At 36.9% G+C, this 23,134-nt stretch overlaps 1 protein-coding gene across 7 annotated transcripts in view; it reads left to right on the top strand.

Moving 5' to 3' along the window:
* NRG4 (neuregulin 4) overlaps positions 1-23,134 on the top strand; it is a 117,724-nt gene that overhangs the window by 73,170 nt on the left and 21,420 nt on the right. For all 7 annotated transcript variants that reach the window (XR_003507449.1, XR_003507445.1, XR_003507446.1 and 4 more), the window contains one exon: positions 22,362-22,511. Coding sequence is in view for 1 of the 7 variants with exons in the window: in XM_027521509.1 (XP_027377310.1) it covers positions 22,362-22,511 (150 nt within the window). In the remaining 6 variants the exon portion in view is untranslated. The remainder of the gene's footprint in view (positions 1-22,361; positions 22,512-23,134) is intronic.

Here is a 23,134-nt window from a genome sequence, read left to right as displayed (position 1 = left end):
ACATTACTTTGCCAACGAAGGTCCATCTAGTCAAGGCTATGGTTTTTCCAGTAGTCATGTATGGATGTGAGAGTTGGACTGTGAAGAAGGCTGAGCGCCGAAGAATTGATGCTTTTGAACTGTGGTGTTGGAGAAGACTCTTGAGAGTCCCTTGGACTGCAAGGAGATCCAACCAGTCCATCCTAAAGGAGATCAGTCCTGGGTGTTCATTGGAAGGACTGATGTTGAAGCTGAAACTCCAATACTTCGGCCACTTGATGCGAAGAGCTGACTCATTTGAAAAGACTCTGATGCTGGGAAAGAATGAAGGCAGGAGGAGAAGGGGACCACAGAGGATGAGATGGCTGGATGGCATCACCAACTCAATGGACACGAGTTTGGGAAAACTCCAGGAGTTGGTGATGGACAGGGAGGCCTGGCGTGCTGCGGTTCATGGGGTCACAAAGAGGTGGACACGACTGAGTGACTGAACTTAACAGAACTGAACTGTTTTCACAGTTAAAAAAAAAATCTCTATGTGCATATATTTCTCTACTACTTGATGTTTTATTGTTAAATACCTGCTGTGACTGCCAGCCAGTGTATGCTTTAGATTGCAGTCCTCACTCCACTCCTATTTTTGTTACTCTCTTCCCAATTTTTGTAAATGGTACAATTTCTACTTTGTCAGAGTATTTGACATTTTCTCTGTGTTTTGTCACCGTTTTCCTCATCTGTTTTGGTCTGCGTTCTGTAGTTGAGTATATTCAGTGCTCCTTGCTTGCCCTTTGGCCATTGCCTCTGTAACCATGTCATGATGAGCTGAAGTTTGTTTGCTAGATGCCTTCCAGAAGTCAGGCTCCCAGATTCAGGATTTCCTCCATGCTCTGGCACACTTGCACATTTCTGCTGCCGTGTCTCCTTATGTTCCTTCCTGTGTTCCTGGTTCCTTCACAGGCCACTGCAAACAAGTCAAAATGAGCCTTTCATCTTCCAGGAAGCATATGGTGCACAAAGAGATCTGCTTCCTTCTTCGTCCCCCAAGCTCTTATTTTGTAGTGTCTGCCCAATCGCAGCTTCTTTTGACATTTCTCACATATTTTATAATCTGTAGATCCCATCTTTTCAAAAAGTAGGAAGAAAGAAAAGGAGATACTTCTCCTTTTAAGGATATTTTCTTGAAGTTGGAAGTTGCAGCTATCACTTTCCTGCACTCTCTTAGTTGGAACCTAGTCATATGGCTTTTCCTCAGTGAATGTGGAATTTGGAAGCACAGTGTTTATTTCATGTAGCCATGTGCCTAGCCAAGGTTTCTTGTAATTGGAGGAGAGAAAGGATAAAATGATAATGGAGGATAGGGGATATTTAGGGGTTTTTGCCTGTTTGTAGTCTTATTAGGGAAAAGGAGCATTATTGTCTAAATTGTTGTTGTTCAGTTGCTAAGTCATATCCAAATTACACATAATTAAATGATGAAGCATAACATGTATAACATTGGTAAGGATCAAAGGATGTATATTTCTCAAACTAGAATATGAAATAGTCCTTCTTTTCTAACAATAATGTAAACTGAGAGGAGCCTTACTTATCCAGAAAATTTTCCTTGAGAGTGTCTAAATTCTTTAGATGATTAATTGCTCAACTTGCCTTTAGTGGGAATAAATGTAGCCAGTTATTATTACCCAAGTCTAGCTAAATGTATAAAGGTCTTGAATAGTATAACTTGATTATTTTCTGTATATTATGAGGCTCTCTGTTATATGCAAATGATCCTCTAAGGATTACACTTTGGTCATTAGTATTACTTAGTATTTGAAATCAATTTATCAGAACTGAGCAAAATGTCTCTGACAGGTGGAGGCGGCAGAGAGTGGTCTGGAACGTGGGATCTTTTCTGGATATCACAGCACTGCTGCTAAGTCACTTCAGTCGTGTCCGACTCTGTGCGACCCCATAGACAGCAGCCACCAGGCTCCCCTGTCCCTGGGATTCTCCAGGCAAGAACACTGGAGTGGGTTGCCATTTCCTTCTCCAATGCATGAAAGTGAAAAGTGAAAGTGAAGTCGCTCAGTCATGTCTGACCCTCAGTGACCCCATGGCCTGCAGCCTACCAGGCTCCTCCATCCATGGGATTTTCCAGTGAAGAGTACTGGAGGGGGGTGCCATTGCCTTCTCCGATCACAGCACTAGGATGTCCTAAATACCTTTTAAGACTCAAGACTTTGGGAATGGATGCCATGTGACAACAAAGCTGAAAAATGAGGTGAAATGATGCCAGAGATAACCTTGAAACACTGCCATTTTGTTTGGAAATACCCTAGATTTTCATACTGGGTATACTCTTCCTCATACTTTCGATTGATTTGCTGTATTTGATTTTACTAATTAACATCAGTTTAAAAGAAAAAGTCACCAGAGAAAACTATTTGGTTTATTTTGAGTCTACCTGATATTTTTCAGTACACCTCCACCATTTCTTTCACTAATCTCTGCTTTCCCTTTTACTATTCTCTGGAGTCTAGGTAATTTGGGAAAGCTGAGAGTTTCTTATGTGCTTGGTAAAAAAATCCTTGAGATGTATTCTCTTTAGTTTGTGATTGTTCTGAAACTAATTTGTTTTACTACTGAACAGTTGGTTCATGTTTTCCAGTTCTAGACTGTGGACTCTTTTGAAGGAAAGTTCTTTCTCATAGATGTATTTTGAATAGGTTATAAGATTATCAGGTGAAAAATAGAAGAAATAGTTGATAGAATGTAATATTTTAGATACTTATACTCACAAATATTTTTCAGGAAAAAATTGTAAACTAATTGACTTATCAATAAAATAATTCTGGAAGTCTGAAACATAGTAGATGTAAGACTTATAAACTACTATTAATGCTAAGAAAGATGCCTAAATTATCATATACAGTTTTATTTTACCTGAGCTCTTTGTTGTTTTATTTATTAGGAAATAGCTAAAATTCTTTAACTGTTTAATAGGAGATAGTTAAAATTATTGAGAATGAGCATATAGAGGAGGCAGGAAAAATATGTGAAGGAAGAAAGAATAATTTAGTAAATTTACTTTGACATGCAAAAGTCTGAAAAAAATTTTTTTTTGGCCATGCCATGTGGCATGCAGGATCTTCCCTGACCAGGGATTGAATCCCTACCCTCTACAGTGAGCACACAGAGTTTTAAGTGCTGGACTGTAGAGTCTTAAGTGCTGGACCACAGGAAGTCCCCAAAAGTCTAAATATTAAAATGCATTTGTGTGCATGCTCAGTTGCTCAGTTGCGTCCAACTCTTTGTGACCCCCATGGACTATAGCCCTCCAGCTTCTCTGTCCATGGTATTATCCTGGCAAAAATACTGGTGTGGTTTGCCATTTCCTCCTCCAGGGGATCTTCCTGACCCAGGGATTGAACCTGCATCTCCTGCATTGGCAGGTAATTCTTTACCACTGAGCCACCTGGGAAGCCCAAAATGTATTTATATTCAGCTGTATCGATTTCTTAGTTAAGCTATTAATATAATACCCAGAAGTGAAATGTATCATAGTTGGGTGAACTATGATCATTTTTGTTCACTTTTTTTGGGTCAGTATTTACAAATCTGATTCTATATAATCATGATTTGAACAGGAAATATTACCTCTTCAATACAGTGTAACCTTTTAAACCAGATTTAAATTTCAACTATATTGATTTTGACAAATAATACTTATAAAATGGCCCCAAGATAAAATTATTTGTGTGTCCTCACTATAAACCTACATATTCAGATAAAGTTAATTAAAACAGAAAATTGTATTTCCCACATAATAAATTACTTGGAAGTACAGAAGTAAGATATGTCTGTGGGTACATATAATTGTATTTTATATGCATAGAGAAAGTTAGCCCAAGTACAAAGAAAATGGGGTGTGTGTGTGTCAAAATCCATTCAATTTGGAGATAAGAAAAGAATAATATAAAGAGTTTTGCTGATATAAGCATAGGCTAATGCTATTACTGCCTAACTATAGCTATGCTGAGCTGTTCCACTATTATTCAGGTGTCAGCATTTCTATTGTGGACTTAGGACGTTGTCGTTATAAGAATTTACTATAATTTATAGTCTAAAATAAAAGGATACTATTGTTTTTGAACTTCAACTGAGAATATTAATACAATAGGAAGAAAATATAGCACAAAGTTTAGATTTTCAGTCACATTATTCAGCTTTTTACTCACTTTTAGAGAAAATATATATGTAACTATCTCGAACTTCTTAAAGAATTTTCAGAAAAATAAGTAATTATTATACATCTTCATAGATTCATATGTATATAGTATATTTTGTAGTTATTCAGGTTCTCTATATAATTTATTCCAGTTTTGCAAATAAATTCCAGAAATCCACATACCAGGCTTTCGTGTAATGCATTTAGTGTTTTTCCATTTATTCATTTCCTTTTCAGACTTTCTCTGATAACACCATCCTTTCAAGTAGGAAAACAGTAAGCAGTCAAGTCACAGCTTGTATTCGGGAGTTTGTAGGATCACTGGATTGCAACTCACTGAAAAAGACCCTGATGCTGGGAAAGATTGGGAGCAGGAGGAGAAGGGGGCAAAGAGGATAGATGGTTGGACGGCATCAGTGACACAATGGACACGAGATTGAGCAAACTTCCAGAAACAGCGAATGACAGGGAAGCCTGCTGTGTTACAGTCCGCGTGGTCGCAGAGAGTCAGGTGTGACTTAGCAACGGAACAACAAAAACAAACATTATTGACCGCCTTGATATGCCAAATGCTTTAAAATACATGATCTCATTGGATCATTCCAAAGTCCCTTTTTAGATGGGTGTGACGTCCCAAGTTTGAGCAACTTATTTCAGGCCACTAGCCCTTTCTACTATTATATACACCTTCTTACCTTTGTGTACCCAAGACTTCTCTTAGAAATACGTATTCTAATTTCTGTTGAAGAAAAAGGTGGTTGTTATCAGGGGCCAAGTGTGAAGTAGCAAAATTTTATCTTTTTACCTCTTTTTGTGCCGTGATTATTTTCTTTATACTATGCATTCCTTCCACTGTTCTATTTTAAAAATTCTTTCTGAAAATTCCTCCCCACATAGAGATTTAAATGACAGTGTAGCTTAACGTATTACTTTTCCCAAAGATATTGGCATTTTAACTTTTACTGCAGAAAGAGAATTGAAAGGAAAAGCTGAATCTCATGGTGCCAATTGCCTAGCTATTAGGAAGACTTTTACCCATATCTCATCAAAGCTGCCACTAAATTTGTTAGCCCTAATCCAAATGGATTTTACTAATTTATCATTTAGTTTTTTGTAAGATAAAGGAAATTACAGTCGCTTTATGCTTGGCATTCCTTTTTGTATTATTTTTTAAATAATTTTCCTGTTGTATTACTGTGTACAAGTGGCAGAAATTAACCCTTGGCATGTTGTGTGTTTCTGAAAGAAATTACATATTTTTCTTTACTTTTACATACTTAGTTGTTAAAAATAGGGTGGTAGATAGAAAAAAAATGCAGAAGTACAGTTCTGTAGCAGTGCTTTCTGCCAAGCATAACATTAAAATAAAACTATATAAATGACAGTTACTTAATGACTATGGGAAATTTATTTCTCTAGTTAATGATATCAGGGTGAATAAGGGTAAAATTTTCTGTTGAAGTATAGTGTATAACTATTTCATAAGAGTTTTGATTGGCATTTCCTCTGTATGAACTGGGAATTTCCTGGTGGTCCAGTGGTGAGGACTGTGTGCTTCCACTGAAGCGAGCGTGGGTTTGAGAACTAAGATCCCTTTTGCTGCATGGTACAGCCAAAAGGAAAAAATAACAACAACACTATGTGCAGCGAAGGCATTCACAGATGTCCAGGAAATTTCAGAGATCTTTGGTCATTATTTTACTGTAATAATTATTTCTATCATCTCTGTTTTTAAAAGACAAAGAAAAATTGTGATTTTCTGGGGTCCTCTGGGAAATCTCAAATATAGTTTTGGATATAGTGGATATCATGATTTTTTATTTTATTTTTCCAATATTTAGGTTCCAATTTTGGGATGGCAAAATCAAAAAAGTTATCAGAGGAGATCTGGGCACTTGGTTAAGATAGGTGCCCAAGAAGTAATATTCAATTACCTCTTTAGTCAAAAAGTGAGAAGTGAAGTCAGTCGTGTCTGACTCATTGCGACCCCATGGACTGTAGCCCACCAGGCTTCTCTGTCCATGGGATTCTCCAGGCAAGAATACTGGAGTGGGTTGCCATTTCCTTCTTCAGGAGATCTTCCTGACCCAGGGATCGAACCCAGGTCTCCTGCATTGCAGGCAGACGCTTTAACCTCTGAGCCACCAGGGAAGCCCTAGTCAAAAAGACAAAATGTATTTTCTAAGCTCTGTTCTTCATTATACTTTCTCATATTCTAGAACAAACTGATCTAGTTCTCTTTTAGGAGTTGACCTATTCAAGCCATTTTTGTAACAATGAGATGTAATTTTTAACACACTTTGTGTTCATTACTATCTTCAAATGAACCAATTAATAAGTATTTTGTAAATTTATATTTTACTTCCTAATATAGTAAATGCCAATAGTTCTGAACCCATATAAACAAAAGCTCTCTGGAGTCCTAAGTCCTAGAGTCCTTTGGATTGGAGACTGAAAATCTTGAGAACGACTGCAAACTGCTGCTTCCAGACACACCTACCCTTGGAAAACAAAAGTACGCACAGAGTTGTATTTCTCTGTCACAATTGTTCCAAGTATAGTCTCATCAGTTCAGTTCAGTTCAGTCGCTCAGTCGTGTCCGACTCTTTGCAACCCCATGAATTGCAGCACGCCAGGCCTCCCTGTCCATCACCAACTCCCAGAGTTCACCCAGACTCACATCCATCGAGTCAGTGATGCCATCCAGCCATCTCATCCTCTGTCATCCCCTTCTCCTCCTGCCCCCAATCCCTGCCAGCATCAGAGTCTTTTCCAATGAGTCAACTCTTCGCATGAGGTGGTCAAAGTACCGGAGCTTCAGCTTTAGCATCATTCCCTCCAAAGAAATCCCAGGGCTGATCTCCTTCAGAATGAACTGGTTGGATCTCCTTGCAGTCCAAGGGACTCTCAAGAGTCTTCTCCAACACCACAGTTCAAAAGTATCAATTCTTTAGCACTCAGCCTTCTTCACAGTCCAACTCTCATATCCATACATGACCATAGGAAAAACCATAGCCTTGACTAGATGAACCTTTGTTGGCAAAGTAATGTCTCTGCTTTTGAATATGCTATCTAGGTTGGTCATAACTTTCCTTCCAAGGAGTAAGCGTCTTTTAATTTCATGGCTGCAATCACCATCTGCAGTGATTTTGGAGCCCCCAAAAATAAAGTCTGACACTGTTTGCACTGTTTCCCCATCTATTTCCCATGAAGTGATGGGACCGGATGCCATGATCTTCGCTTTATGAATGTTGAGCTTTAAGCCAACTTTTTCACTCTCCTCTTTCACCTTCATCAAGAGGCTTTTTAGTTCCTCTTCACTTTCTGCCATAAGGATAGTGTCATCTGCATATCTGAGGTGATTGATATTTCTCCCGGCAATCTTGATTCCAGCTTGTGCTTCCTCCAGTCCAGCGTTTCTCATGATGTACTCTGCATATAAGTTAAATAAGCAGGGTGACAATATACAGCCTTGATGTACTCCTTTTCCTATTTGGAGCCAGTCTGTTGTTCCATGTCCAGTTCTAACTGTTGCTTCCTGACCTGCATATAGGTTTCTCAAGAGGCAGATCAGGTGGTCTGGTATTCCCATCTCATAACTCATATCAATTATAATTTTCAACCAAGTAACTATAACTAACTTGTACTTTACAGAGAAAACTAGGGTAGTGGATAATTTAGAACTGTATGGCATCCACAAGCAGTTTAGTAGGTGTGCAAAGTCATGAATTCACGTATTGCAGCTTTCTACTACCACACACATCTCTTACATGACTTTCTAATATGGAAGAAATGAGTATGTTCATTAACATGAACAAAGCTGTAACCTTAAGAAGCAAAATTATATAAATTTAAAATTATACTTAGTGATTAATATTTCAGTATTTTGTCTTGGGCTTCCCTGGTGACTGAGAAGGTTAAGAATCTGCCTGCAATGCAGGAGACCTGTGTTCCATCCCTGGGTCAGGAATATCCCTGGGAAAAGGAAATGGCAACCCACTCCAGTATTGTTGCCTGGAGAATCCCATGGACAGAGGAGCCTGGCGGGCTGCAGCCCACAGGGGCACAAAAGAGTCAGACATGACTGAGAACTAACACACACATTCTATCTTACTTAAAATTTATCTCTGTCTAATAATATCCATTAATTCAATTTAATATAAGTTTAAGCTTTTACATTACCTTGGAAATTATCTACTAAAAACAAATACTATAAAACATACTTATGGTTGAAATAAATGTTTGTCAGAATAATGATTGAATTTAACTGAATACAGTGTTCATTTTTCATAGTTTTTAATAATATGTAGGAGTAATATTGGCTTAACTTGATTAGTAAACCTGTATAATTTTAGGAAAAACAAACCCAAGTGGAATAAAATGTATGCTTCTGTAATACTTAATACTGATAATGCCAAGATACAGATGTTTTATTAAGCTAGTATTGTTTACTAGAGATTTAGTCTTATTAATGTGAACTTGGATTCTTAGAATATTTCATAGTTTTAGCAAGAAGAATTTTAAGTTTAGTACATTTAAAGCATTGCTGCTGCTACTGCTGCTAAGTCGCTTCAGTCGTGTCCAACTCTGTGCGACCCCATAGATGGCAGCCCACCAGGCTCCCTGGTCCCTGGGATTCTCCAGGCAAGAACACTGGAGTGGGTTGCCATTTCCTTCTCCAATGCATGAAAGTGAAAAGTGAAAGGGAAGTCGCTCAGTCGTGTCCGACTCTTAGCGACCCCATGGACTGCAGCCTACCAGGTTCCTCCACCCATGGGATTTTCCAGGCAAGAGTACTGGAGTGGGATGCCATTGCCTTCTCTGCATTTAAAGCATTAGAAGTTCAGAAAACAAAGTCCTACTGTAGAGCACAGGGAATTATATTCAATAACCTGTGATAAACCATGATGGAGAAGAATATGAAAAAGAATATATATAACTGAGTCACTTTGCTGTATAGCAGAAATTAGTACAACATTATAAATCAAGTATATTTCAATAAAATTTAAAAAAATAAAGCATTACAAGTTCAGTTTCCTATTCTGAGAATTTTAGGAATATTGAATTTATGTAAGAGCTTATTTATCTCTGTTAAGTCAATCAGATTAGAACTTCTTTATTTTTTTTTTTAGAACTTCTTTAAGAAACCTTGTACTATCATTTTTTCATATCCTCTAGAGAAAGGAAGAAATTTCACATGGAGTGAAAGGTAAAGGCCTTTCTGAGTTTTACACATAGGCACAGAGAGGGCTTATAGCTTCAGATCTATACCTTTGGCACAGATCAAGTAAACACAGAAACTTAAAATCTCACTGTCCAAATGTCAAAGAGGTATTCTCCTCCCCTCAGTGGGTATGTAATTTTTTATTTGTTTGAGCTAAAAAAAATAGAGAAATTTTTAATAAGAGTCTAATAAACCAGTTTCTCTGTCAACTAGATAAATAGATCTCTATCATCCATTTACAGAGATCATCAGATTGTCAAACTATAAAACCAAACTCCTTATCATTGCTCTTACTAATGGGAAAATAACTTATCAGTAGTAAGAAAACCAACAACAACAAAAACTAAAATATGAAATTAGTGGATAGGGAAGAAAGCTAGAGAAACAGAGAGCCAGCAAATTTTAAATTCTACTGCTGCTTGAGATTCACTTCTGGGAGCCAGGAAAAGACATGCCGGGGCTTAAGCTACTCAGGAGGTGCGCTTCACTGGCAGCTCCATTTACCAGCTTTGTCAGATGAATCCATCTCAGTGGGTGACCTTCAAACTCGTTTAAAGAAAAAATTTAAAGAGAAAATCATGATTTTCATGCAAATATAGTATGAACATGTGTCAGAGACATATTTAACTCATTCATTAACAAGGGAACCAATAAAATGTTACAACTGACTCAAAGACAAGTGCAAACAACACACTCATGGGAGTTTCCTGGCCTTACAGTGGTTAGGTCTTCAGGTTTTCACTGCTGAGGGCCCTCACAGCGGGGCCAAAAACAAACAAAAACCAACACACACGTGTAAGTATAGGTGATCAGTCTATAATGTTGAAGTGAATTTATAAATACTAATCAGTATCCACAGGGAAATCTCTCTACTGGACAAAATTAATTTACATTGTAATAGATTTTCTAAGTTTACAGAGTTGTAAAATAGCTCAAAGACAATGCAAAACACAGGACCCCATAGTATCAGACAACCCAGAGGGTTGTTAGGACGCCTAACAACCATTCTTGTCTATTTCAAAGTCTTTCACTGAGAACAATCCAGGTGAAGTCCTTTACTGCCCTTGTCCTCTTGGCCAACTTAGGCACAAGGTTAGCCAGCCCCTGACCTTTCAGCCTTCCAACTAGAACTTTCTAGGTTTGTGGAGCAAAGATAGGGAGAAAGGATTTGTTTTCACCTGTGTTTGCATCACTAGCTGGATGAGGCCTCTCCTTGCTGCTTCGCTTTCCTCCAGGTTTCTTGTGATCACTCTGGAGCCAACCGTTGCGCAGTGTGGAGGTGGAATTTTAAATATCAGGCAAAAGGTACCTTCCCAGAGTGACTCAGTAAGCTCTGGCTCCCTGAGCCTGATGACCAGAATTCTTCCAGAGGGGCATTCCTAAGAATTATCTGCCCACAGAGCCACAGGCTCAGACCAAAGAACCTGAGACCCTGCTGCCTTGGCTAAAGCCAAGCTTTTTAATTTTCTTTTTTAAATTTTTGGCTATGTAGGATATGAGTTCCCCAACAAGGGTTTGAACCCACACCCCCTGCATTGGAAACATGATGTCTTAACCACTGAATTGTTGGGGAAGTCTTTGAAGCCAAGCTTTGTCCCCTATCTACAGCAGTTCCAGTGTTGGGCAGGTAAAAATCATCATTTGTCAAGGTGATAAAGACTCAATTCTATTTAAGAGAAGCAATTTAGGACTACAAACGTAATACACGAAAGTCTTGCTATATGAAAGGCTTGTTTTATGAAAGTAAAATAATTGATGTTGAGAATTAGAATTGAGAAAATGTAAGGAAATCAACATTTATTGTACTTCTGCATTGGACATGTTACCTCTTTTAACTCTATATTGCATTTGTGCCTGTCCACGGTTTTGCCGGGCCTCAGTGTATGTATTACTAAACTCAATTTCCGAAAGGAATTTTCTGGTTTTATGAGTTGTTTTATTAATCACATAAAATTTTAGTTTTCTTAAGGTCAGTAGTTATGATAGACCAGTTCTTGGCACTCTTTTTAGGTAAGACTTCTGGTTTTTCATCTGTAAATTTAGTAGAGGGTTATACTTCAAAGAAAGAAAGTTCAAAATGCTACTGTGATGTTAATCAGAATGGAGTCCTCTTTACTTTGACTTTTGGCAGTGTACCACATGCTTTATTAAACATCAGGATTTAGATTGATCTTTAGAACACCTTTACAGAAAGGAAATCACAGCCTTGAAGCTGATGATAGGACAGTTGCAAAATTTGAAACAACTGCTTTATTTAGCTATGCATTTTGTTGACACTTTTCATTTTAGTAACCTTATTTTTCATTAGTATTCTCAGCAGAAACAACTGATATATCTTTCTTGACCTCACCATGCTTAGAACAAAAACTTAAAAGGATAAATCTTCTTGAAACCTCACGTTTTCCAGATCACCTGCTTGTCAAACACGGCAGAATACGGTTTTGAAACAGTGCAAACGTACCTGCTGTCTTAGGTCTCCGTGTCTTCCACCAGCCTTTGTCTTACTCCTTTGTATCACTTGTCCAAGAGCAGAAACTATTCTTCAGAACTGACTCAGGTGTTCTAGGAAGCAGAGTGCCAGTAAAAGACAATGAATATCCTCCTTTAAAGCGCCTTCATTTTCTTCTTATGTGTTGCTTTATGAAGTTATAGCAGATTGTGTGTTTGCTTCTGAATTTTGGATATCCTTTTAGATAGTGTCTTTTTCATCCACTACTTCCCTTGACAGGCCACTGAAAAATATCCCAATTTCTCATCAACAAGATTTCATTTTTAACATAGGATACCATGCAAACTGGAAACTGTGGCTTTTGTTCAGCTCTAATACTTAACTTCTTTTGTCAGGAAGTGAGCTGATGCTGGCTTCTCTTTGTCTTATTCCAAGTTGGGGCATGAGATTTTCTCTGCATTAGAAGGTTGTTGAGACCTGAAGCCTGGGAAGGTAAGATGCCAGCATGAATACTGTCCGTTTAGAACTGTGGTTTAATTGAGTGGTGATTTAAGAGGATGAGTCTTTCCAGTTGTCCCTGACCTTTCAGTTTTACCAAAACATGTGAAAAATGTCTACAGTTGGGAGGTCCATTAATATAATTTGTTTTTGTATAAATTTTAAATATAGTTTTATATTTACTGAAATTATTACTTAAAAGAAAGGAAGAACTGACCTATACCAATTTTATATATAAATAAATCTTTGTATATACAAATATATGTATATTTATACCAAGGATTATAGCAGTATAGACTACAAAAATATATATATTTCCTGCTTATAGTTTTATTTTTCTTCCCTGATCATTTTTAAAATATATATACTTTGTCTTTCAAGAACATTTTTGGATTTCCTTTCTGGTTTTTTTTTTTTTTTTTTTTAAGGAAAGCAGAATAGGGTGTGCAAAGAATTGAGATAATTTTTCTCACACAGAGAAAGGCAATATTTGGGGAAAAAATTTTAATCACAAAATTTTGCCTAAGTATTCTGGTGAACCAAGCAGCATTCTATGGCTGTCTCTCCCAAAAAGTCTTCATTGGAAAAGACTAGCCAATGTATGGGTTGAGTAATGAAGGTCCTGTTTTAAATTTCTTGCTTACTCTCATCATTTGTTTACATGCTTCCTTCATTCATGGTGCTTTAGCTTGTTTCAGTAAGTAAAATGTTTAAAATTTTCACAGTGTTTTACTAAAACAAAAAAAAATCATAATTTTTCACAATAATACTATCATACATGACAAATATTAATTATTCTCTATGGAGAACATTTTATCCATTTATATACAGATATAATCTGTAGTCCATTTCAGCCCATGAATTATCTGGTTAATAGTCCACCTTGGAAGAACCTAATAGATTTTGCTTTTTTATTGGACTTAGATTATACTTTACACTTTTAAAGCACAATATTTATTGGTTTTTAAGGGTGCTAATATCATAAAGTATTTTATTAAGCAAAACTTTTGCAAAGTTGAATATTAGCTAAGTGTCTCTTACTTAATATTAAGAATCTATTAATGCTTAGTGAAATTACATTTATGGCATTAGCTAATAAAAGAATCAGTCTTCCCTAAATTCTTGACCTATAAAAATATAGTAGGAGTTCCATAGGATGTTGGCATGTTTTTGTATGCTTATCTGGCTCTGGATCGCTAAAGGGACTTAAGCGCGTGTGCTTATTAGTTCATGTTTTTTTGAACACTCTAATAGTTTTATTTTATTTTGGATTTGCTTTTGCAATTTTTCGTGGATTTCAGATTGAACTTTGATTGCTATAAACTAGGAATCAAACTTGGAAGTCAATTTTAGCATATGCCAATATTATACTTTTTTCTTTCTAGGATAGATTAGCCCAAATCAAGTGGCATTGACATTGAGTCTCTACTTGGTTAGTGAACTCTTCTAAAGTTGTTTATTATTTCTGAAAAGCTTTTAATTGTTTCTGGCTATAACTTTTCTTAAGTATTTTATTCCATGAGATGTAAACATGGCCTTTGTAAAGTAACTAATTTCAGTTTCACGTGTATAGTGTGTTTCCATATTCAAAGCACTTTTAGACATTACTTATTTCATTCTGACAATAGGCCTATGAAATAGGTACAGCAGATGTTATTTTGATTTTACAGTCTTAGTTTGAGTGAGTTGCTGAAGGTCACACAATCAAGTCAAAAGAGTGTATCAAGAAATCAGTTTTTTCTAGCTCACAGTCCAATACTCTTCTTAGAGCTATATGGCACTGTTTATTTACACGATTAAAAACTTGGTTCTAACAACTTACCTTGAATCCTGTAGAATCTAATGAATTTATTTCATGTGCAATGTACTAACATAGCTTCTGGGTTTAAGTAGAGATTGTTGGTGTTATTCAGCCAGAAAACCAACACATATGTCTTGGGTTCTGAATTTTGAAATTTCTCACGTGGTTAAGCATTAGTACCTGTTCTGGCATTCGTCTTTCAGTTCCAGGAAAATGTGCATTATCCTAGTACTTCGTATTTACCTCGGTAGATGGCACAGCTGTTTGCTACTTGGCAGTCTGTGCAGAAATGATGTCCAAAAATAAATTAGCAAGGAAGTTACATAAAGACTGAAGGCTACTTAGTTCTACATGAAATGGTGGTACAAATGTCCCACCTTTCTATTTTGCTTCAATCGATACTACTATCTCATTTTCTGTCTAAATCTTAATTCACCTCCTCCGCCTTTTTTTTTTTTGAAAGTTGCTCAGTCATGTCTGACTCTTTGTGACCCCATGGACTGTAGCCCATCAGGCTCCTCTGTCCATGGAATTCTCCAGGCCAGAATACTGGAGTGGGTAGCCTTTCCCTTCTCCAGTGCATCTTCCCAACCCAGGGACCAAACCCAGGTCTCCTGCATTGTAGGCAGATTCTTTACCAGCTGAGCCACCAGGGAAGCCCTAATTCACCCTTATTTATTTATCCTTAAAGGAGCTGACTTTGCCTGAAGTTTGATATTTTTGTCATAACTGGGTCATAACATTTTCACAAATGAGCTCGAGCTTTAAAAGTGGGATCCTCCAATATTGTAAAGTTTAAAAATAAAATAAAATTTAAAAAAAAAAGTGGGATCCTCACATCCTGGGCCGTAAATCTAGCCTTGGTAAATTCAAAAAAATTGAAATCATGCCAATCATCTTTTCTGAGCACAATGCAGTAAGATTAGATCTCAATTACAGGAAAAAAACCTACTAAAAATTCCAACATATGGAGGCTAAACAACATACTTCTGAATAACCAACAAATCATAGAAGAAATCAAAATATGCATTGAAATGAATGAAAATGAAAAAACAACCCAAAACCTATGGGACACTGTAAAAGCAGTGCTAAGGGGAAGGTTCATAGCAATACAGGCTTACCTCAAGAAGCAAGAAAAAAATCAAATAAATAAAAGCACCTAAAGCAACTAGAAAAGGAAGAAATGAAGACCCCTAGGGTTAGTACAAGGAAAGAAATCTTAAAAATTAGGGCATAAATAAATGCAAAAGAAACAAAAGAGACCATAGCAAAAATCAACAAAGCTAAAAGCTGGTTTTTGAGAAGATAAATAAAATTGACAAACCATTAGCCAGACTCACCAAGAAACAAAGGGAGAAGAATCAAATCAACAAAGTTAGAAATGAAAATGGAGAAATCACAACAGACAACACAGAAATACAAAGGATCATAGGAGACTACTATCAGCAACTATATGCCAGTAAAATGGACAACTTGGAAGAAATGGATGAATTCTTAGAAAAGTATAACTGTCCAAAACTGAACCAGGAAGAAATAGAAGATCTTAACAGACCCATCACAAGCATGGAAATTGAAACTGTAATCAGAAATCTTCCAGCAAACAAAAGCCCAGGACCAGATGGCTTCACAGCTGAATTCTACCAAAAATTTAGAGAAGAGTTAACACCTATCTTACTCAAACTCTTCCAGAAAACTGCAGAAGAAGGTAAACTTCCAAACTCATTCTATGAGGTCACCATCACCCTAGTACCAAAACCAGACAAAAATGCCACAAAAAAAGAAAACTACAGGCCAATATCATTGATGAACATAGATGCAAAAATCCTTAACAAAATTCTAGCAAACAGAATCCAACAACATATTAAAAAGATTGTACATCATTAAAAAGATTGTACATTATCCCAGGGATGCAAGGATTCTTCAATATCCACAAATCAATCAATGTGTTACACCACATTAACACATTGAAAGATAAAAACCGTATGATTATCTCAATAGATGCAGAAAAAGCCTTGGACAAAATTCAACATCCATTTATGATAAAAAAAAAAAAAAACTCTCCAGAAAGCAGGAATAGAAGGAACATACCGCAACATAATAAAAGCTATATATGACAAACCCACAGCAAACATTATCCTCAATGGTGAAAAATTGAAAGCATTTCCTCTAAAATGAGGAACAAGACAAGGGTGCCCACTTTCACCATTACTATTCAACATAGTTTTGGAAGTTTTGGCCACAGCAATCAGAGCAGAAAAAGAAATAAAAGGAATCCGAACTGGAAAAGAAGAAGTAAAACTCTCACTGTTTGCAGATGACATGATCCTCTACATAGAAAACCCTAAAAACTCCACCAGAAAATTACTAGAACTAATCAATGAATATAGTAAAGTTGCAGAATACAAAATCAACACACAGAAATCCCTTGCATTCCTATACACTAATAATGAGAAAATAGAGAAATTAAGGAAACAATTCCATTCACCATTGCAATGAAAAGAATAAAATACTTAGGAATATATCTACCTAAAGAAACTAAAGACCTATATATAGAAAACTATAAAACACTGGTGAAAGAAATCAAAGAGGACACTAATAGATGGAGAAATATGCCATGTTCATGGATTGGAAGAATCAATATGGTGAAAATGAGTATACTACCCAAAGCAATTTATAGATTCAATGCAATCCCTATCAAGCTACCAACGGTATTCTTCACAGAGCTAGAACAAATAATTTCACAATTTGTATGGAAATACAAAAAACCTCAAATAGCCAAAGCTATCTTGAGAAAGAAGAATGGAACTGGAGGAATCAACCTGCCTGACTTCAGGCTCTACTACAAAGCCACAGTCATCAAGACAGTATGGTACTGGCACAAAGACAGAAATATAGATCAATGGAACAAAATAGAAAGCCCAGAGGTAAATCCACGCACATATGCACACCTTATCTTTGACAAAGGAGGCAAGAATATACAATGGATTAAAGACAATCTCTTTAACAAGTGGTGATGGGAAAACTGGTCAACCACTTGTAAAAGAATGAAACTAGAGCACTTTCTAACATCATACACAAACATAAACTCAAAATGGATTAAAGATCTAAACGTAAGATCAGAAACTATAAAACTAGAGGAGAACATAGGAAAAACACTCTCTGACATACATCACAGCAGGATCCTTTATGATCCACCTCCCAGAATATTGGAAATAAAAGCAAAAATAAACAAATGGGACCTAATTAAACCTAAAAGCTTCTGCACAACAAAGGAAATTATAAGCAAGGTGAAAAGACAGCCTTCAGAATGGGAGAAAATAATAGCAAATGAAGCAACTGACAAACAACTAATCTCAAAAATACACAAGCAGCTGTACAGCTCAATTCCAGAAAAATAAACGACCCAATCAAAAAATGGGCCAAAGAACTAAATAGACATTTCTCCAAAGAAGACATACAGATGGCTAACAAACACATGAAAAGATGCTCAACATCACTCACTATCAGAGAAATGCAGATCAAAACCACTATGAGGTACCATTTCACGCCAGTCAGAATGGCTATGATCCAAAAGTCTACAAGCAATAAACGCTGGAGAGGGTGTGGAGAAAAGGGAACCCTCTTACACTGTTGGTGGGAATGCAAACTAGTACAGCCACTATGGAAAACAGTGTGGAGATTCCTTAAAAAACTGGAAATAGAACTGCCTTATGACCCAGCAATCCCACTGCTGGGCATACACACCAAGGAAACCAGAATCGAAAGAGACACGTGTACCCCAATGTTCATCACAGCACTGTTTATAATAGCCAGGACAGGGAAGCAACCTAGATGTCCATCAGCAGGTGAATGGATAAGAAAGCTGTGGTACATATACACAATGGAGTATTACTCAGCCATTAAAAAGAATGCATTTGAATCAGTTCTAATGAGTGGATGAAACTGGAGCCTATTATACAGAGTGAAGTAAGCCAGGAATAAAAACACCAATACAGTATACTAATGCATATATATGGAATTTAGAAAGATGGTAACAATAACCCTGTATACGAGACAGCAAAAGAGACACTGATGTATAGAACAGTCTTTTGGACTCTGTGGGAGAGGGAGAGGGTGGGATGATTTGGGAGAATGGCATTGAAACATGTATAATATCATATATGAAACGAGTCGCCAGTCCAGGTTCGATGCACGATACTGGATGCTTGGGGCTGGTGCACTGGGACGACCCAGAGGGATGGTATGGGGAGGGAGGAGGGAGGAAGATTTGGGATGGGGAACACATGTATACCTGTGGCGGATTCATTTTGATATATGGCAAAACCAGTACAATATTGTAAAGTTAAAAAATAAAATAAAAATTAAAAAAAAAACCACAATGAGGTACCATCTCATGCCAGTCAGAATGGCTGCTATCCAAAAATCTACAAACAATAAATGCTGGAGAGGGTGTGGAGAAAAGGGAACCCTCTTACACTGTTGGTGGGAATGCAAACTAGTTCAGCCACTATGGAGAACAGTGTGGAGATTCCTTAAAAAACTGGAAATAGAATTGCCATACGACCCACCAATCCCACTGCTGGGCGTACACACCAAGAAAACCAGAAGTGAAAGAGACACATGTACCCCAATGTTCATCACAGCACTGTTTATAATAGCCAGGACATGGAAGCAACCTAGATGTCCATCAGCAGACGAATGGATAAGAAAGCTGTGGTACATATACACAATGAAATATTACTCAGCCATTAAAAAGAATACATTTGAATCAGTTCTAATGAGGTGGATGAAACTGGAGCCTATTATACAGACTGAAGTAAGCCAGAAAGGAAAGCACCAATAAGTATACTAACGCATATATATGGAATTTAGAAAGATAATGATAACCCTGTATGCGAGACAGCAAAAGAGACACAGATGTATAGAACAGTCTTTTGGACTCTGTGGGAGAAGGTGAGGGTGGGATGATATGAGAGAATAGCATTGAAACATATTATCACATATGAAACAGATCTCCAGTCCAGGTTTGATGCATGAGACAGGGTGCTCAGGGCTGGTGCACTGGGATGACCCAGAGGGATGGGATGGGGAGGGAAGTGGGGGCGGGGGGGTTCAGGATGAGGAACACATGTAAACCCATAGCTGATTCATATCAATGTATGACAAAAACCACTACAATATTGTAAATTAATTAGCCTCCAACTAAAATAAATTAAAAAAAAATTAATAAAAGTGGTATCCTTGTACCTACTCATTGGTAGGCTGTGTTTATCTTCTGTAAATATATCTGAAAATTTGAAGTTAACTTTTAGGTTAGTCATTTCTACTTCTTGGATAACAACATAATATTTAAATTTCTCTTTGTTTTTTCTCTAAATTCTGTTCTGACTAGTTAAATAACAAAAAGATATATTTTTTCTTGACTTTGCTTTATTTAAAGATACCATCAGCTTTTGATTTTCTCACAAGAGCATGTGTTTGTTTGGCCTTGCTGTAAGACAACGGACAGCACTCTAGTGTTGATTGGTTTCCTTTATATGCCTTTTTTTGTCTGTCAGCCTACAACCTCATCTGACCGCTCCGTTTATATTTATACCATTCTCTTGACTCCATCCAACTCATATGATGTGACTAACATATAGTTAGTTACATCAGCTAGTTTGTCATCTTGCTTGAAGTTCTATCTTACCTAAACTTGAACCAGCCTTAAGAAATTTGAGTAATGAGTTTATAGTTTGTTTTTTTTTTAATCTTCCTTATAAAGAAGAATTCAGTTCAGTTTAGTCGCTCAGTCGTGTCCAACTCTTTGTAGGGGACTGCAGCACTCCAGGCCTCCTTGTCCATCACCAACTCCCGGAGTCCAGTTAGTCAGTGATGCCATCCAACCATCTCATCCTCTGTCGTCCCCTTCTCCACCTGCCCTCAATCTTTCCCAGCATCAGGGTCTTTTCAAATGAGTCAGCTCTTTGCATCAGGTGGCCGAAGTATTGGAGTTTCAGCTTCAACATCAGTCCTTCCAATGAACACCCAGGACTGATCTCCTTTAGGATGGACTGGTTGGATCTCCTTGCAGTCCAAGGGACTCTCAAGAGTCTTCTCCAACACCACAGTTCAAAAGCATCAATTCTTCGGTGCTGAGCTTTCTTTACAGTCCAGCTCTCACATCCATACATGACCACTGGAAAAACCATAGTCTTGACTAGACAGACCTCCATTGGCAAAGTAATGTCTCTGCTTTTTAATATGCTGTCTAGGTTGGTCATAACTTTCCTTCCAAGGAGTAAGCGTCTTTTAATTTCATGGCTGCAGTCACCTCTGCAAGGAAATAAAGTCTGTCACTGTTTCCATTGTTTCTCCATCTATTTGCCATGGAGTGATGGGAAGGATACCATGATCTTTGTTTTTTGAATGTTGAGTTGTAAGCCAACTTTTTCACTCTTCTCTTTCACTTTCATCAAGAGGCTCTTTAGTTCCTCTTCACTTTCTGCCATAAGGGTGGTGTCATCTGTGTATCTGAGGTAATTGATATTTCTCCCGGCAATCTTGATTCCAGCTTGTGCTTCATCCGGCCTGGCATTTCACACGATGTACTCTGCATATAAGTTAAATAAGCAGGGTGACAGTATACAGCCTTGACATACTCCTTTTCCAATTTGGAACCATTCTGTTGTTCCATGTCCAGTTCTAACCGTTGCTTCTTGAACTGCATACAGATTTCTCAGGAAGCAGATAGCCTTGATCTATGGGGAAAAAAATGTATTTTTTATTTAAACTTCAGGTAATTGTGCTTTCTAACGTATTTTACTTCCATTTCAGTTTACTACTCATATTCCGTCCTTTCTCTTCCTCTCTGTGTCCCAACTCCATCTTTACAGTGGTTTTGAGAGTGGTTTTGAGAGAATGGGAACTGTTGGTCATACTGACACCCCCTCTAGTGGAAGCTCTAACCAATAACACCACTTTCTCACCAGCAGTAGGACTTGAGATTCATAAAACATCTTTCATATACTCATTTAAGTAAAATTGATACCTGTGCTGTAACTTGATATTCTTTTCTCTTATTTATTTGTATACTGCTTTATTGCCTATCACATTAGTTGCCAAGCTTTGTTAGTAATTAGTTCACATGTAACTTTCTAGGCCTGCATCCTTGTTAGTCTAGGATGGGAGAAAAGAAGGTAACATTTATAAATACTTCCTAAACTGGAAAGAGTTGGGGAGAATTAATTTAATAGAACAAATATTTCTGGTTTTGGTAATGCTACTTTGAAGAATATATACACACACATACTTTTTTACACAAAATTTTTGCTTAGTTTACTGTTTAACTTTGTGGGTTGCTTTATAACTAAACATTAGTATATATTAAAAATACTATTATTTATCTTAACTGCAAATATGAAATAATCAAATTGATCTGGTGCCAAACTCACTAATTCATATCAATTTTTATGTTTTATAATCTTTGAACATATTAACAGGGAGAAAGCAGCTGGTTGATATTACCAAAGATTATGGATTTCTGTCACATAAGTTTTAAAGAGCTGAAAGTAAATGGGCTTAAAATATTTGGCTGGCAAATGAAAATATCACAAAATCTCTAGAAAAGCAAAGTGATAATATAAGGAGTAGAACTACCAGATACTAAAACATAAAGTAACAGTATTGAAGCAGTAAGGTGGAAGCCCAAGATTAGATATACAGATCACTGAAGAGTAAAGAACTGTCGTCACTTATACAAACTTGACATATATTAAAGGAGGCACTGTTAAACAGCAGGCAAGAGAACGATTATTTAATAAATGGGGTGGAAGAGCTATTTAGCATTGTCAAGGAAAAATACACTTAGAATCACATCTACACCAGAGATAACAAAATAAATTTCAGATGAACCTTAAGTGTGGACAATTACATATTGAAAATATGGAAGGTAAAAGGACTGACTATTCTATAATTTCTCTGGAGTTTCTAAGCAATTTGAAAATTGGAAAAGGAAGATAGTAAAGATCAGACTGCAGATGCTAATTTGTTTTATTGTAACTGTAGCTCTGTAAGCATCATAGTAAAGCATTCCTAGTCTATGTTCCGAATCTGAAAATTAGTCTTCTTTTTTTTTTCATACCAGCTGGAAAACTTATGCTTCCTATATTAGTTCATGGAACAGAGAACGCAACTCTGTATCTAACATTTTGTTCCATAGATGCATTGAAAATTATACAGGCGCTCGTTGTGAAGAGGTTTTTCTCCCAAGCTCCAGTATCCAAACTAAAAGTGACCTGTTCACAGCTTTCGTGGCATTGACTGTTCTTCTGGGAACTCTTATCCTTGGAGCCCTCTACTTCCTCTGCAGGTAACCAAAATAGAAACATGCTCTTGAAAAGAAAAAAGTAATACATAGTAGTTATTGTTTGACTAAATAATCAATATGCCCTTTAGCTCTAGATTATTTTTCCAGATCATGTTTTCTGTTTAGAGTTATTTCTCTAATGCAGTTATTGTTACTAAATTGTATCTTTTATTTATTTTTGTTATTAAATTAATGTCATTTTTGAAAGGGATCTTCTTCTTTGTTACTATCATCATCATTACCTTAACTTTTCTAAACTAGTAAGGTAGACCCACATTCACTGAAGTTATCATGCCAAAAACACCTAAATATTTGGAGTAAGTCTATTTAAAGTAGACTTTGAATGTGAAAGAAAAGCAATGATTTATTAGTTACCCAAATACCCATCAACAAAAGAATGGACACCAAGTTGTGATATATTGCTATTAAAGGGTAATATATAAGCAGAAATGAATTACAGTTACACAGTTGTGATTCTGAAAGCTCAGCTTCTCTGTACATCAGTGCCAAATCGAATCTTGGAGACAGAGTTTTGGGTAAGGTAGAAAAGGATAGCTTTATTACTTTGCCAGGCAAAGGAGGACTCAGTGGACTTTGGCCTCGAAAACTGTGTGTCCCAGCTTGGA

The sequence above is a fragment of the Bos indicus x Bos taurus genome, chromosome 21 (assembly GCF_003369695.1).
Source record: "Bos indicus x Bos taurus breed Angus x Brahman F1 hybrid chromosome 21, Bos_hybrid_MaternalHap_v2.0, whole genome shotgun sequence".
Lineage (NCBI taxonomy): Eukaryota > Metazoa > Chordata > Mammalia > Artiodactyla > Bovidae > Bos > Bos indicus x Bos taurus.
The sequence above is the reverse complement of the archived record's forward strand: the minus strand, read 5'-3'. Positions and strand labels throughout refer to the sequence as shown.